The sequence below is a fragment of the Solanum verrucosum genome, unplaced genomic scaffold (assembly GCF_900185275.1).
Source record: "Solanum verrucosum unplaced genomic scaffold, falcon-dt-bn FXZP01000103.1, whole genome shotgun sequence".
Classification (NCBI taxonomy): domain Eukaryota; kingdom Viridiplantae; phylum Streptophyta; class Magnoliopsida; order Solanales; family Solanaceae; genus Solanum; species Solanum verrucosum.
In genome coordinates this window covers 9,082,747-9,100,951 of record NW_026020048.1, presented here as the reverse complement: position 1 = coordinate 9,100,951, position 18,205 = coordinate 9,082,747, and the positions used below count along the sequence as shown (strand labels likewise).

At 28.9% G+C, this 18,205-nt stretch overlaps 1 protein-coding gene across 1 annotated transcript; it reads left to right on the top strand.

Annotated features, from left to right (window-relative positions):
* The first annotated feature begins 13,319 nt into the window (after window positions 1-13,319).
* Window positions 13,320-15,172, top strand: LOC125822936 (probable N-acetyltransferase HLS1). Its single transcript, XM_049502397.1, has 3 exons — window positions 13,320-13,825; window positions 13,907-14,106; window positions 14,305-15,172. Exons 1-3 carry the CDS (start codon window positions 13,637-13,639, stop codon window positions 15,158-15,160), a joined length of 1,245 nt encoding a protein of 414 aa, XP_049358354.1. The 5' UTR covers window positions 13,320-13,636; the 3' UTR covers window positions 15,161-15,172.
* Window positions 15,173-18,205: the final 3,033 nt, after the last annotated feature.

The window sequence follows — 18,205 nt, the reverse complement described above, 5'->3', positions numbered from 1 at the left end:
GACATGAAACTGATCCACGAAAAATTAATGTTTTGAATGCTATCAATTTTGCAATTCCGTCTTGGACGACAAGTGTTCAGCAAGAGACAACAACAAATTGTTGTCGACACTACAAAATTTGTTCGGAGAATGAAATCTTAGAGAATTTGAATGAACCCGCTAGTGAATACGTCATTCATTATCTTGAAGTCATGATTAATGATCTCAGTTACCGCAATAAAATGGACGACAATAACCTATTGGATTATCTAGGTGAAAATGATACATATTCAAAGGTCCAGAGCTTAGACAAAATTGTGGATACGATAAAAAAAAATGTTGATGATGAAGTTGTAGATGATACAATACATTTGAAACCAGTTACGCGTAAGAAAACACTTATAGTATATAGAACCCTTCACAATTTTATGGTATAGTTCGAAAAGATAACACCGGAACTTTTGGATGCAATAAGAAAAATTAGAGATGAACTTCAACTAGATTTAAAGTTTAACAAAAAATAAAACATAATAGAATCATATTTCACTAAATTGTCTTAGATATATTTGTACTCTTAAATAATTAATAATTAATAATATTGATGGGACCATGTATATATATAGGGGATTTCTGAAAATATATTATTTTATCATCTTATCGAAAGAAGTGATTTTTTTTATTGGCCCAAGTCGAGACCGGAGAAACATATTATCTTAAAGAGATTATTAATTTATCGAGTATTAATTTGGTGAGATTTTACTGTATCCAACGTTTTAAATTATGTAATCAGCCCCCCCCCCCCCCCAGATTTCGAACATATATATATAGTTGTATAATTCTTCTTCATGTTATGATAATTACTTTAATTACTCTAATATAAGTGCAATGGATTAAATAACTGTATCGCCATCTGCCAAATTAACATCAGATTTGGGTAAGCGTAAAAGACCTCTGAGAGTAAAGTAAAGTAAAGCTAATTTGAAGTATTATGTTTAGTGGCTCAAAACATGTATTATTCTATGCTCTATCGGTCTCATATTAGTTGTGCACATTACTAAAAAATAATCATTCTTAATTATTTGTCAATTTTTACAAATCCAAAGAGAAACAGTTATTTATTTTTTTATACCTACAATTAATTTTTTTTGAAATATAAATATGTTTGTCAAATTCTAAAAAGAAATCTTCAAAGTGAATTAGTAAAAAATTTCTTCTGAATTATGATTTTTTTAAAAATGTATAAAATACTATAAACTATAATTTTTCGCATATCAATATGATGAAATAATATATCATAAACTATTATTCAAAATTCTTACTATTATTTAACTCTAAAAAAGTATTTATATACACTAAAAAAAAAACGAAATAAGTAACTAATATAGAAAAAGAGAGTATAACCAATATAAAAGGAAGGGAGTAGTAATTGAATAGTATTCCCCTCGTACCATTTTATATATCACATTTTTACTTTGCATTTGTATTAAGAAATTATGTAACTTTATCTTTCTATCCTTATTTAATATTTTCTTAAGTCAACTTCATAATAAATGATGAATACATTTTCAAGATTAATTAACTACTCTATCAAAGGTATAATAGGCATTATATGATAATTTATGCATAAATTTTATAAAATACTCTAACAAGTAATGTGATTCAGTTATTTATAGAAATAGATAACATATAAGATGAGACTGAGGGAGTATTTTAATACTCCCATTATTTGAGCAGATAAAGAAGTGTTCCCCTTTATGGTGGGTCAAAATTGAAGGTCTCGATGACAAAAGACCCTGTCTGATACCAACCACAGAAAGTCATGGCCAAGTCGCCATCTTTTTTAACAAGCCCTAGGGATAAACAAATCCCATATTTCACCAATATTTTACTACAGTATAACAAAGCAGCAGATCAAAAGGGTTTAGTTAAATTAAACTAAAAGTCTGTTTTTCCGATTTTTAAAATGTGTTTGCATTTGTGGGTGACTAAATCACTTTGTAAATACATCTTTGTAATATTACAACAATAATTTGTTCATGGCCAACACTCAAAAAATGCTTCTTTTTTTTCTGTTTATGCTGCTACACCCAAAAATACTTAATTTTTAATCTAAAAACTTGACCGAATATCTCTTCAAGAAAAGTAGTGTTTTTTTTTTTTCAAACACTTTTAGCTTTGTAGAAACTTGGTCAAATATGTAGTCGAAAATATAATCAAAGTTATTTGACTAAACTTTAAAAAAAATAAATTAAAATCATGTTTGAAGTTGAAATAATAGACCAGGTTAATAAACAATGCATTTATTTGAAACAAAAAAAGTGAAGCTAGTTATAAAATTATACTACCAAATTATTAATGCCTCGAGCCACACCACCAACTAACTAATTGAGTCAATTCGTTCAAACCATCTTTTTATTCCACCAACAGACTTTGACACACAAGAATCTTACATTAACCCACCTTGTCAACTAAAAGTCCCCTTTGACCACGACAATTAGCAGCATAATTGTGATCATGTTAAGTACATTAACCAAAGTAAACATTTCCACCCTAATTATAATTAATTAATATGATTAGGCAATTAGTTAGGTATGGTTACACTACTAGCTAGGGTTTGGAAATATATATTGAAGCATGTGGGGAAGGGACATTGCATTATATGAGGAGTTATTTGTTTTAGAATGACCCTACAAACTTCATTGTGCTTCGTGTTCATTTGACAATCTTAATATGATTGGCCTAAAATCTTATGTACGGACATTTAGTTAGATTATGTAAAAGGCAACAAGATCCTTCCCATTATTATAACGAGGCTTTTGTCTCTAATTGTTTCTTTTTTCTTCTTTCTTTCTATCGCTAACTTTTTTTTTCTTTAAATTATTTTAGTCTAGTAGTTCTATGAAGAACATATAAACATTTTGGTGAAATTTGGATCTTGTATTATTTAAGAAAATTGATCAAATAATTAGAATGACTAACGAAACACCAAAAACTAATTCATGATCTCTGGGTGATTAGTCATCAAAAACAACGATGAGAAACCAATTATATTGTGCAAATAATTAATGTTAAGAAAATGAATTTTGAATCTTATTACGCTCAACTTCAAAAGTCAGTGTTGAAAGACATGTTGTCTCACGTCAGATTAGGATAAGATCTCAAAACTCCTTATATGATCGGACAATTTTGTTTTAGGGGTTGAGTACCGAAAATCCATTTAACACTCCGCTGGGAATCTAAGTATTTCATTAGCTTTGACTCTGGTTGTTAATTAATTATTAGTTATATATGTGTAGATCGATCTTCCTTGCAAATCTTGTGATTAACAGTTGTTAGTCTAATGTTGATTTAATGGAATCTCTCCTTGTCTTGTGGAGAACCATTCAAATTGAACAAACAACCTTTGTGGTCCTACGTTAATTGCACTGTGTTGTCGTGGTTGACTGATTGCTAATCCTTTCAACGATAATTATGTGGCTGAATTATATGACAATCTGTCTTGAAATTAAACATTAATCAAACATCGACACGATCAAAACCATATTTTCATTTCTTTATCTTTCCACAAGTTTTGTGGGATTAATCATTAACAATAGTAAGAACAAACAAAGACTTAACTATCAAAGACAAATTCTCGTTAATCATGTGTTAATCATAATTATTTTACTTAATTAGTCATTATCAATCGTCATCGTTACATCCTGCGATGCTCATTTCCCATATAACTAACGAAGATTCTTTTTTTTTTCCGCATATTCAGTGAGAGTACTAGTTCAAAATATTCTTTTAGTTTATAATTTTTTAAAAAAATTATAAAAAATAATGGGCTGCGCTTTTAAATATTGAAAAAATCTCTTGAGTTATCTTTTATTGATTCGAAATCTATAATAGTTTCACAGTGGTCCATGGACGTGATACAAAAAAATAAAAATTTGATACAGTATTTATATGATCTTCAAAATTGACTAACGATAGGCAAGAATATCTCAAGGCTAGCTTCATGATTTGCATATTTCGAAAATTCACTTTATTCTAATATTCCAATTATTTCCTTTAGTCGTCCAACAGTAATTGGGAATATATAGGTAGTATTCTATTTTACCATTTTGACTACCAAAGTATCATTGAAAATAGGAAAAAAAAAAGTGAAAGAACATTTGTAATAATTCATCTAAATAAAGATTTGAAGGGACAAACTTATTGTTGTTCATTAATCAAGTAGGTAGAGATGGAACACTGTTGACTTTAGAATAACAAATTATGAGATTAATCAAAGTGTAAAGATATGACATCACGTAAAGTATATTGACATTGACAAAATCACTTTTATGAACACTATACATATACTAATAGGTTTTAATAGGAGTAATTCTTTACGGCTATGAATTCTTTATCAACATTGTACGGTGTGGTCACCATATAATTCTTCCACTTTTTTGCTTTAATTTTGAGAATCTTCACACTAAGTTTACTACATTATTACCTTTAGATTTAAAAATGAAAAATGATCAAATTAGCCTTTAGGCCTGACTCCGAGCCTAAAAAGAGATTAGGATTCTATTCATTCATTAATGTAGGTTTAAGAGTATTTCCGCCCTTACAATTGTCTGATTTCCTAGGTCCATATCGAGTCTGTCTTTGACACCGTATCAAATTAGATTTTGAGTCTAATGCACAATTCAAAAGCTAGCTAGAAAAAAAATAAAGAATTCACCAAACCTTATTAGTTATAAATAACCTATGATTTCAATATTCATTCATAGGTGTGGGACATTTCATTCATCAAGAATAATAACAGAAATGGGTAAAACTTTGTGGAATAAATTTAACCATAAAATTAAAGTAAAGATAAGTCATGCTTAGTGGGGTTGAGGGCTAACTTATTTTATGATCCCCCTTATGACTTCCAAATTAATTGAGATGAACTGTTCAAACTTCATCGTAGCATAACATTCATTTCCTTTCCCCTTCCCTTTTGGATTTTTTTAATATAAAATAAATTTATCTACGGAGTTCGTTGGGTCTTTTTTAAAAGTCCTTTTTGATATATTATATGCTTTTGGTGAGTCTTCTTAAAATTAATTAATTACCAAGTTTTTTGTATTAATTTTTAATTTCTTCCTTTTTTATATAGAGATAAAGTGGGCTTTTAATGATATCTAATAGGCATCAATTTCATGATAAAATAGACGAATGTCCCATGAAAATATAAAGAGGTATATATGTATGTTAGATGCATCTGCGTAGTCATTCTTAGGGAATAAATAATTCTACGATGATTTAAACGAATCTCTCTTCCTTTAATTTTGTGACATATCAAATGTTTCTATAATTAATGTACCTTCATTATTCACAGGTGGTTGGTTGTAGTTTGCTTTGATTTTGGTTCTCTTTTTGGAAAATGAAGTGTGTGGTAGGATTTGATTTAGGGATAATAAATTTTTAAAAAATAGTTTGAAATTTAAAGAAAGAAAAAACTTGTCAAATGATAGAAAACATCTCAAACATATTTTTACATAAATAAAAAAAAGTTTAGAAAGATAACGCATTTTAAAACTTTATATGAATGGAGAAAATAAGAATGTTTTTTTATATAAAAAAATAAGGAAATTACTTACTAATTGCTTTCTTTTTTCTTCGAAGTTCGAACAACAAAAGTTTTGTTTAAGAACGAGTTCTTATTTTTGTAAAGTTACTATTAGTTTTTGTTTTTGGTTAAACAAAACGAACAATCAAGATGTACTTTAATTTCACGTTAATTACTTAATTTGTGTATATGAATAAATATGGTCCCATATTCTCACAAGTCTCGATCAATATTAGATGCCTAACTTTATCATTAATTTTTTTAGTGATTAATTAATAAAAAGTTATTTAATTAGTTAGTCAATATACCGGTGAAATTGATGTGAATCGGCCAATTATATAATTAGAATTATAACTTTTGTAATAGAATTTCCTAGTTTCCTTTCATTTTCTTTGAAGCTAAATGTGCCTTTAATTAATGCAGTCAATTACTTTTTGGTCATTATCAACTACTCCTATACTTTTTAATTATGCCTTCGTTGGGAAATATCATAGCTAATATTAATTAATTAAAGTACACAATTTAGGATATGTGTGTTGTTGCATACAATCTTAGTGTAGACTCACAAAATTGATGGATAACATTATATTTCATAGAAAATTTAGCCACAAAGAAGAAATGAAAATACTACATCTTGTGTTTGTTAAAATGAAAAAAAGCTATAGTAAAGTTCATGAAATTGAAATGTTCTGATATGACTAGACTTTGAAAAACTTGAAGTCCTTTGGACAACTTGTGAGAAAATCGTTTTGGAAAAAGCTACCGTGGAAAGAAAACGTGTTACATAGTTGTACTTTTTCTTTCAAGATATACGAATGTTTCGTGAGTGAAGGAGTAAGACGCGGTAGTTTATTAAAAGTAGTTGATAACCATATATTAAGCGATAATAAAATTAATTTCAATTTTTGGATAGAATTTTGTTGATCATTTCTTCAAAGATCTATGTAGTATTGATGTTTTTGTAACGGTTGCTCAATATCTCTAGAAATTTTTGTAATTATCATATTTATAATCACAGGGAGTAGACTGTCCAAGTGTAATGCATGTCTTGCCTGATTTTAATTGGCATCAAATTTATCACAAATATTATATGACTGAGTTTTTTGTGATTAGTCAAACATTATTTTAATCACTTTTAAATTTGATTGAGATGCCACGTTATTTAACATACGACATGAGTTTGAATCATAAAACGAAATAAACCTTAAATTTGGATTTAATAAAATGAATTATCTAGTCATACAGTCAAAACTAATCGTTCAACTCAAATGAACATGAATTTGATGCAATAAATTTTATGTGTTTACAAACCTCATTTTATATAAGGAAAAATGATGAGAATATAATGCAACGTAATTCTCTTCGATCAAACTTACTCGTTGTTTAACTAAACATAGATAATTCAAAATAAGCATTATTTAGCAAAATTAAATGTAATTAATATTACTTTTTCTATTTTTACTCAAGCGGTTGCGATTCTTGCCACGTCTTTTTAGTATTTTCAGGTCCGTTATGAATGGGGAGAAAATGTATTGGCAATTTATTCATGCCATTATCACGCATTATGGAGATGCATCATCCATCACTTTATTGATTTTTGTGCCACTTAAACCGTAAATTTATCATTTTCTACAAATCAAACGTTATTCCTATTTCCTCCTCCTACTTTTTAACACTACAAATCATGAGTTCTTCATAATTTAAATTAGGAAACAATTGTTATCAACAATCTGACATTGTATTGAATAATATTTAAGAAACGAGTCTTCCGGAAAAAATTCAAAGAATTAGAGAAAATGAACAAAAGTAAATTACAATAATAAAATATAAATTATATTAATGAATTGTTTGCAACAAATTTTAAAGTGATAGAAAATAAAATGCAATCACAAATAAAATATGAGGAAACATATAACTTTATTGATAAATATTGCTGGTACAATTCCCTTCCTCTATGGAGTCTTCTCTCATAAGATTTATCCGAGGGCCGTTAGTGGCGGATTTTTCGAACTTAGATGATTTGGACTTGATTTTCATAATTAGAGGTTCATTAGTGGTGTATTTCTCGAACAAGGATGATTTGGACTTGATCTTCATAATATGAGGGTCGTTAGTGACGTATTTCTCAAATTAAGATGATTTGGATTTGATATAAAGATATACCATGAATTTGCGGAATATTTCACATTTCGATCTCTTTATGAAATTTTTGAGATGTCTTTTCAAGGGAATATAGTAGTCTTTATACATACATGAACTAGGGTTTAGGGTTGAATAACCTCCAAGAATTTTAATTGGAATTGAACACACCTTGTAGAGTTCCAACTCGAATTGAGCATGTCTTGTAGAGTTCCACAAAATTTCAATGTCTACATGAATATTTCTAAGTGCAAATCTTTTTTCTTTTTTTTTAATTCTCAATGAATCGAAGGTTTTTAATAGGATGTTTTTAAAACGTAGAATATTTGAACTTTCTTGTGATGTATTTGATAGCTAGAAATATCGGACAACAACGTTAATAATAAATATAATATTTAATGTCTTAACCTCTTTACATATCTCATGAATAGACTTAACTCACACCCCAAAAGCTAGCTCAAAGGGACGAGGATTGCCCAAGCCTTATAAGGAGTCCACCCATCTCATTAACCACCGATGTGAGACTTTTGTCATTCTTTAACAAATTTATACGATTTTTTAAGTCTTGATCTCTTTATGAATACCCTCTAACTTTTTGGGACATTCGAGATATTTTTTTAAAAGAGGGAACATGGTACTCATTATATAAGCATGAAGATTTCAGGATAGAGTAATCTCCAAAAATCTTAACAAAGATTGGATTAGTCTTATAGAGTGTCACAAAATTTTAATGTATGCAATAACCTATTCACATTCATTAGATAGGGATAAAATATGCGCATACACCTTCTTCTTTTTTTTCTTTCAAATTTCAATTGTGAAATTATACTGAGCATTGATGATTTAGACTTTCTTGCAATTTATAATGAATCAACGAGGATTTTGACAAAGATAATATCTAATTTCTTGACTTATTTATGAATATATATCTCATGAGTATATAGGCTTTCAAGTTCTTGATCTCTTTACGAATACTCTAGAATTTTTGAAAATATTCGAGATCTCTTTAAGAAAATATTTCACTTTTTATATAAACATGAATTAAAATTTAGGATAGAATATCTCCAATTAAAATCTCATAAAATTTTGATATCTATAGCCACTTATCTACATTCATGAAATCGAGATAAAATCTACATAAGACACTACTTTTTAAGATTTCACTTCTGAAATTACCTAAGCATGTGTAGGATTTGGACTTCCTTACGATGCATTTGATCGCCAAGAATATCAAGTGATCACAACTTTGACAAAAATAAAGTTTGATGTCTTGACCTCGTTATGATTATCCTATGAGTTTATTGGATTTCAAGACCATGATCTCTTTATGTTTACTATAGAGATTTTTCGGATATTTGAAATTCTTTTGAAGATAATATGTTACTTTTAGAGTCTGTTTGACATTATTGCTAAAGTTTGCTTATTTTGAAAATCCCTTTAATAAAATACCTTTATAGAAAAGTGCTTTTTGAATAATAATAATAATTTGTATTTGGCTAATTCATTTGAAAAATGCTTTTAATAAGTAAATTGTATTTAACTAAGTTTTTTTACAAGTGTTTTTAAGTGTCAAATTACAAAAAAGGACAAGTATCAACATACTTTTAATATGAAAATTATTTTATAGATAGAAATTATTATAAATATATATTATTTAAAATTTGATCAAACTTTTATTTTTGTTGAATTTAAATTTACATATTCAATTATTCATCAATATTATACATAAATAAATAAAAAATAAATTAAATATTAATATAATATAAAGATTTAAATATAATAAAAATATTAAATATAAAGTAATGATAATAAACATAAAATAATAATAAATAATTATATAAAAAATAAAATTCTTAAATGAAACTTTTACCAAAGTTATGAGATATATTATTTATTTATTAAGAGAAATATGAGTAAATATATAAATATGAAAATTATATTTTGGTCTTGTAAAAAATATTTTTCTATTTCTGCTTCTGCTTTTTTAAAGAAGCATAAACTTTTAGTATCTTCCCAAAAATAGAAAAACTGCTCTTCTTCTATTTAAAATTAGTTTTCTTGATTTGTCAAATATCTTATTTTTCAAAAATAAATGTTTTTTTCCCATAAAATATGTTTTTGATTTTCCAACAGAAATACCAAACAAGCTTTTTATATAGGCATGATAAGAGTTTAGGATGGAGTAGCCCTAATAGTTATTGAATTTGTCTTGTAGAGTCCAACAAAATTTTGATGTCTTCAATAATCAATGTATATTCATAAGATAGTAATAAAATCTATGTACTACTTAAGAAATTACACTGAACATGTTATTATTGTTGTTGCAATTAAAAGTGTAATATATTAGGATCGCGTTTACCTTTATATCGTAGAAAACAATTACTTTAAGAATCTTTTTATCGGTGTAGCTCCGACAAGATATTTTATGTATAGCTAGTCGGGTTCGCAAAGCGACGCCCGGAAACCACGGTAAAAAAAAAAAAAAAAAAAAAAAATTTACGTATCGATAACGACACGTTTTATAGGTTTACGATGATACAATTAAATATATGTACGGAAACGTGTTGCCAATTGTCTTACGATAGTTATCCAATCGTAAAAGTTATCTGACATATATTTCTATATATCGATAACAACACGTTTTGTAGGTTTACGATGATACTTACAAATAAATATACGTACGGAAATATACGACCAACTGTCTCTTCAACTAGAAAATCATGTAATCGTGAAACTTATTTAAGAGATGTTTCTATATGCATTCATGTCTTTTGAAAAGAATTACGTGTGATTTTCTTGATCTATCTGTTTTTCTTATTGATACGTGCATACCTTCGTGAAAGAGAATAACGAAATCACAACTAATTCTCTAATGACTATATATAATTCCTATTGACAAATCATTGGAGAATAACAATATTGAAATTTCGTTATATATACAAGTATATGTGTAATCATTTAAAATTTATTTAAATATAAATTTATTAAATGATTCGGATTATATTAAATTCATGAATATATTTGTCCAAATAAATATTATGGATTAATATAATTGATTTAATATTTAAATTCAATAAATATGAATTTAATTAAAGCCCATTCCATAAAGCCCATATGCCATGTCACTTAAACCTGATTGGCCGAAGAGAATCATCTTCTAATCACAACTCCTCTATTTTAAAAACAATAAATATGGATTCTCATAATTCAGAATAGAGAACCAAGAATTCAAACAAGAAGCTAGAAAAAGTTTGTGGATCAAACGCCACAATTTCTCTACAAGTTCAAGAATTCTAGGGTTCAAGAATTCGAGTTCAAGATTTGAAGAAGTCAAGATCAAGACCACCGGATTCAAGATCAAGCTCGAAGCCCTTGAATTCAGCTAGAAAGTCAAGATCAAGATCAAGTTCAAGATTCAAGAACAATCAAGATCAAGACCACCGGATTCAAGATCAAGCTCGAAGCCCTTGAATTCAACTAGAAAGTCAAGATCAAGATAAAGTTCAAGTCAAGATCAAGTTCAAGTTCAAGATCAAGATCAAGATACAAATTAAGATCAAGATAAATCACAGAATCAAGCTCAAGAGCCCTTGAACTATATTTGAAAAGGCGAATTCAGAGGAATCATAGAGATTGTAACACTCGCACTTGAAATAATAAAACGATTGTTGTATAATTTTCCGTTCTTTATTACTGTTTTCTCGACGCAAATTTTACTGTCTGCAAAAATTGGCATGCCCAGTGGAACCAAATCTGCCCTTCATCTCTTCTCTCTTAATTCAAATCTGAAAATTTGAAGCTGCAAATGTGGAAGAATGAGTACTCAGAAGGGTATTAAATTTCCTTAAAAGGCATCTCAAAATATCTCATAAACTCTTGGGTATTTTTAAAGATCAAAATCTCGAATATTTTGTAAATTGATGAAATATTCATATAGAGGTCAAATCTAAATTATTCTAGTTCGAGAAATACACCACTAACGACTCTCGAATTATGGACAAATCTTAGGTGAGTAGAATCAAGGGAGGAACATAATTGTACCCGTCATCTTGATGAATAAAATTATGTTTCTTCATTTTTTTTGTGATTGTAATTTATTTTCTGTCACTTTAAAATTTGTTGCAAACAATGTGATATACATTTATCAATTTAACATAAATACTTAGTAGGTGGTAAGTTTTTTTATTCCCTAAAGGATGAGTTGCATTTCAGAAGCCATGTATGATGGCGGCAAGGCGTGTTATAGTATATGATGAGATGGTTAAAATCTTAATTAGTGTGTATTTAAGAGCTGAAAATGATTACCAATTGTGTCCATTGATGCGTATTTAAAATTTTAAATTGAAAGTGAAGCAATAATTAACCTACAATGGGACTGCGCAGCCACAGCCGCCATTTCTTTTTTCCAAAACTTTTTATTCTGATGATGATTTATGATTAAAATATAAATTGTAAAAAAAAAAGAATAAAAAAAACTGTCATGAATATTAACTCTTCCATTAATTAGTCCCACTCATGAGTCATAGAAATCGACTAGTCCCACTAAAGCAAACTAGATATTTTCTTTTTTCGAAACAATTTACCAAATTTCTTCTTTCCTTATTATAGATAGCAAAAGACAAAAAAACATAAATAAAAAAGATAGACTTTGTTAAACTACAGATTATTTTCTATACATTTCTTTTTTCTAATAATAATAAAAAGGGAGTTAGGGTGTGGGGGTTGTTAGGGGTGGGTGCTTGTAAAAAGGAAAGGGAAAAGGGTTTGATATACCCCTTAACTTTGTCATTTAGAACTGATATACCCTTCGTTATGAAAATGACTCATATATACAATTACTGTTAAATAAATGGTTCAAATATACCCTTTTCTCTAACGGAAGTGAAAAAAAATAATTTTAGTTTAATTTTTTAATAATTTTTTAAACAAAATATAATCCCATATGGGAATACTTATTAATCCTACTCAAACATATATTTTTTTGACTTTTTTTTTCAATGACTAATTTAGATTTTATTATTTTGATGGTCAAATATATTTATGTTTCATTAATATTTTTGTAAAATTTATTATAGATGACCCAATTTTTTTTTCAAATACAAAAATTAAATTACAATATAGCCGAAAAAATAGTTTTAAATTATAATATAGCCAAAAAAATTATTTTAAATTTTTTTCTTACAATAAGGAATAAAAGAAAAAATAAAATAAGAATAAGAAACTCAAATAATGATAATCAAAGAAGTCAAAAAATAATTTATATATGAAAAAGATTAAAATATACCTTGAATTTTGCTAGAAGGATCGTATATACCCCTAAATGATTTTAAAAAAATTAAAGGTTAAATATATAAATTTAAAACTATTTTTTTCACTCATGTTAAATGAAGGGTGTATGTGAGCTCATTTTGTAACGGTAGAAGTATATGTGAGCCATTTATATAAAGGTAAGAATATATATGAACTATTTTTCATAACGAGAAACATATCAACTCTAAATAATAAAGTTAAGGGTATATAGATCCTTTTCCCAAAAGAAAAAGACAGCCCCAGAAATCAGTATAAAAGGAGAGAGTGGTGAGTGCATCTAATTTAGCAAATCTCTCTATTTTCTCACTTGTGCATAATCATGAACAATACACCCAAAGAAAGTAGAAGAGCTTTTTAACGGCCCCTTTTTTTTTTTCATTTTTTTTTTTTTTCTTTTTTCTTTTGCCGCTTGCTCTTTGTCGTTCATTATCATCATCGTTTGTGTTTTTCTTCAATTTCGATAATAAAAAAAAGCTTTTTCTTCTGCCGCTCTGATTTTTAACCTTCCCCTACACGTTATCCTCGCTACTATCACAGCTATATAAACCACTCTTTTGCTTCTTACAAATTCAGTCTAAAACATTTTTAGTAAAATATAGAGTGGAAGGAGAAGAAACAAAAATGGTGGAGAATGGTGATTTAGTAGTGTCGATAGTTGTGAGAGAATTTGATTCAAAAAATGATAGCAAAGAAGTGGAAGAAGTAGAGAGAAGATGCGAAGTTGGCCCCAGTGGTAAACTTTCTCTTTACACTGATCTTTTGGGTGACCCAATTTGCAGAGTTCGCAATTCTCCTGCTTATCTCATGCTGGTAAACTAACCATTTCAAATATATAAATAAAACTTCATTTACGTATATATGTATTAGTAGTTAATTATTGCTGATGATCAGGTTGCAGAAATAGTGGTGCACAACGGAAAAAACGAAGAAAAATCAATCGTAGGGATGATAAGGGGCTGCATCAAAACCGTTACGTGTGGGAAGAAACTCTCAAGGAGTGGTGTCAAAAACACCTCTGATTCCACTAAGCCGCTTCCTATCTTCACCAAACTCGCCTATATTTTAGGCCTTCGTGTTTCTCCTGCTCACCGGTAACTCTAATAATTTATAATAATTTTTTTTTTTTTTTTTTTTTTAGCACTGGATCTTCAGTTTAATATTATAGTTTAGTTTTTTTTTGCTAAAAGTTGATCAAACACCAGTATTATTATTTCTCGTCTTTTTAAAAGTATTAATATTATTATTATTATTTTGGGACAGTTTAATGAATATAAAAAATGTATTTTCAGGAGAATGGGAATTGCGTTAAAACTGGTGTGCGGAATGGAGGAGTGGTTCAGAGGTAATGGAGCTGAATATTCGTACATAGCTACTGAAAACGACAATCAAGCTTCCATCAAGCTCTTCAACCACAAATGCGGTTACTCCAAGTTCCGTACCCCCTCCATTTTGGTCCAACCCGTTTTTGCTCATCAGGTCCGGGTATCTACTCGGGTCACTATCATTAAGCTCAATTCAACTGATGCTGAAACCCTATACCGCCGCCGATACTCCACCACTGAGTTCTTCCCCCGCGACATTGATTCCGTTCTCAACAACAATCTCAATCTCGGTACCTTTCTCGCTGTTCCAAAAGGCGCCGAAACTTGGCCTGGTGTGGACGATTTCTTGGCCAATCCGCCCGAGTCATGGGCTTTGCTCAGTGTGTGGAACTGTAAGGACGTGTTCAATTTAGAGGTCCGCGGCGCATCGAGAATGACGAAATTCCTTGCTAAAACAACTCGTTTAGTGGACCGGGCTTTTCCATGGCTGAAGGTGCCGTCGGTGCCGGAGGTTTTCAAGCCATTTGGGCTTCACTTTTTGTATGGGCTTGGTGGTGAAGGCCCATTATCTGTTAAATTGATGAAATCTCTGTGTGATTTTGCTCACAATTTAGCAAAAGAATCAGAGTGCAGCGTGGTGGCGACGGAAGTAGCGAACGGGGAGCCGTTAAGGTTAGCAATCCCACACTGGAAGAAACTATCATGCGCTGAGGATCTATGGTGCATGAAACGACTTGGGGAAGACTATAGTGACGGGTCTGTAGGTGACTGGACAAAATCACAACCTGGTCTTTCTATATTTGTTGATCCTAGAGAAGTCTAACTTTATAAAATAGAGGGCTCCATGTCCTTTCACAATAGTAGTAGTTAGTAGGGAATCTAATTTTAGAAGTTCAAAGAAAAAAAAGCAGGTGGTAAAGTTGATATTTCCCTTTTAGTAGGTTCCTCTTTTTTTCATTTTAAATTTCAAGTATTTAATTAAACTAGATATAAGTTGGAAGAAATATGTATGATGATGATGATGATGATATAAAGATGAGAAAACTTTGTTTTGTTGTTGATTATTAGTTGTAAAGGAGGGGAATATCCCACATTTTATGTAAAATGGATGTGGCTTTTGGATCCCCTCTTTCGGCCAAAGAGAAGGTGTATCGATTGTATTATCTTTTTATGTTCATTATCTCATCCTTTTTGTCTTTCCTTATTCTAAAGTTTTAGATGCGAAAGTAAGCACTTTAACTGAAATAATGGAAAAAGGGATTTTTGATCATATTTTACACAGAATATTCCACTACTAATTTACCTCTCCCTGTAAAGAGATATATATATATATATATATATATATATATATATATATATATATATCAAGATTCGATAGTACAAAATTTGTCAATGCCGCCCACATCTAATCTTAATTGATAGTTCTGATGTTGATTTTTATTTTTGCAAGTTTTAGAAATTTACAGAAAAAGTTCATTATGCCGTTTAATTTGAATTATCTCCCTTTTCATTTGTGGAAATTGTAGAATTATATTATTGTTAATTTGCCTGTGTACAACTTAACTTTAATATGATATTTCTATAAGAAACTTTTACTACTAAATTTTCTTCAATGATTGTTTTGCTATTATATTTCACAATCTTAATGTGATGTAAGTAGTAAAAAACTACAATATTTATATGATTGAAAAAAAAAGTTGACTCCTCAATAATGTTATATTTTGAGTAGAAGACATAAGAGATGTGTGCAAATTAGGAATGATCCTTTGCAATTGGCCTAATTTTGTATAAGGCATCATATGAATTTAAGCCCTTGGGAAAAAAAACTTAGATGATAGAAGTGTTTTTTCTCAAACAATTTTAAATTAATCAAAATTTGAAAACGCATCACAACAAAAGAAAAAAAGAGGTAGTGGTAGTACCATGGGCGTGAAAGGAAATTGTAAGTGGGGGTTTTCAAGTGAGTGAAAGAGGATTGAGAGATTGACAAATATGGGGGACCCTTTTTTTTTAAAAAAAAAACATGGAACTAGATGCTGTAGGATAATATATATCCATAAATAATGTGTGACGAAGTCATTATAATTAAGATAAGATAGCCAAATTGAAGTACCTTTTCGTTACTTTCATATTCCTTTGTCTTTTCAAAACAAATATATTATATAACTCCGTTATTATGATTAGGCAAGAAAGCTATGAAACGGGGTTTTGTTTCTTTGTGACAGATAAAAATAAAAATAAAAATAGAAGTATAAAGATAGTAGTGATTAGGGATGACTTGAGGTAGGGCAAGGAGATCAACTTCATTCCACTTATTGAATAATATGGGACCAATTTATTTTCCACTATATATACTTTTGTCTTTTTGTGGTCTCCATTACCTTTGGGACCAGCCAGGAATTCCTCCAAGTGTAATCTTTATGGAAGACAAATTAAGCCAAATTTAAACACTGATAGACTATTAATTATTGGATGGTGGGGGGATTAGTAAATAGATTATACAATATTTGGCAACTTAGCAGGGAAGAAAAGTTATTAATCCGAAGGTTGTTGTCTTTTTTATCTTTGGATATATTATATTATATAATAAAAATAATATTGGATGGTAATAGAGGTATCTGTCAAAGAGGGTGGTGGAATTTGGATGTAATCAGACCATCATATTGTTATACATGATCCGTCACCATCATATCTCGAAATATAAAACTACGCACTTTTCTCCTGATAACTCAGTTCATATCTTTCTGTTTCATATTAGTTGTCCATTATTTCTTTGCGTATCCGTTCAGAAATCATAAATAAAAAAGGTAGATTAACTAATTTACCTTTTGAGAATTTTTTTTTAAAACCTTTACAAACTTTTTTACGCTTTTTAAAAGAATGAATTGTCAAGGTATCAATTTGTTTATCAAATTTTCATGGAATTTGTGTAAATAAATCTTAAATAAAAATAAGTAACATGTATCAAAATATTCTTTACTATTATGTTCTTAAACATGTCATATGAAAAGTTTTAAATTCAAATAATTGTCAAAAAAGATAAAGAGACATTCTTTTTTTAAAGAGACTAAAAAATAAAGACAAACAAATAAAAATGTAAAGAATAATATTTCTTTTGGTTCGTTGTATGATATTTACCTTAAGTCCTGATTAATATGAATTCATGTTGTGTTAGAGGGAAATCCTCTTATCGTCCAAGACTTTCTTGTATTTTTTTTTCTCGAGTTTGAGACCTCTAATTAAGGATAAAGAAATTTTGTTCATTTCATCACAACTTCTTTAAATGATATTTGATATTTTATTATTAACTATTATAAGGAGCAAGTTTGATCGGTTTAAAAAAGAAAGAAAGGAAGATGCAATAAAAGACCAAATTTGGTGCATCATGACTATATATTATATTATATTAATATCAATTAAGTGTCTATCATATCTTTGTTCTTGCATTAAACTCTAACCTTCCCACTTAATTAAAGTGATTAGACCCTATGATATGTTAGGTGTCAAGTGAAAATACAATTTAAAACCTTTTGTTGTTATGATTGGCAAAATTTCATAAGAACTATTGTAGATGGAGTTCAAAATAGTAACAAGTTTAAATATAGTAATAATATAAATAATAAATTAAGGCAGTTTACATTTAATTTTATTACTATATATTTTAATAAATCCGTAAAGTTTACTTGTTCAAGTAATATACACTTTAGTTTTCAGCGGTTAACTTACATTCTCAAATAATATTATGGGAATCTAGAATAAGAATTGATAGCTGTCCGTACAATCATATATGTCTGTTTCATCAAATAATAATATGTCACGGGAAATCGTTTTCTATCTAGTTGGAAAAGTAGTTATATGATCATATAAT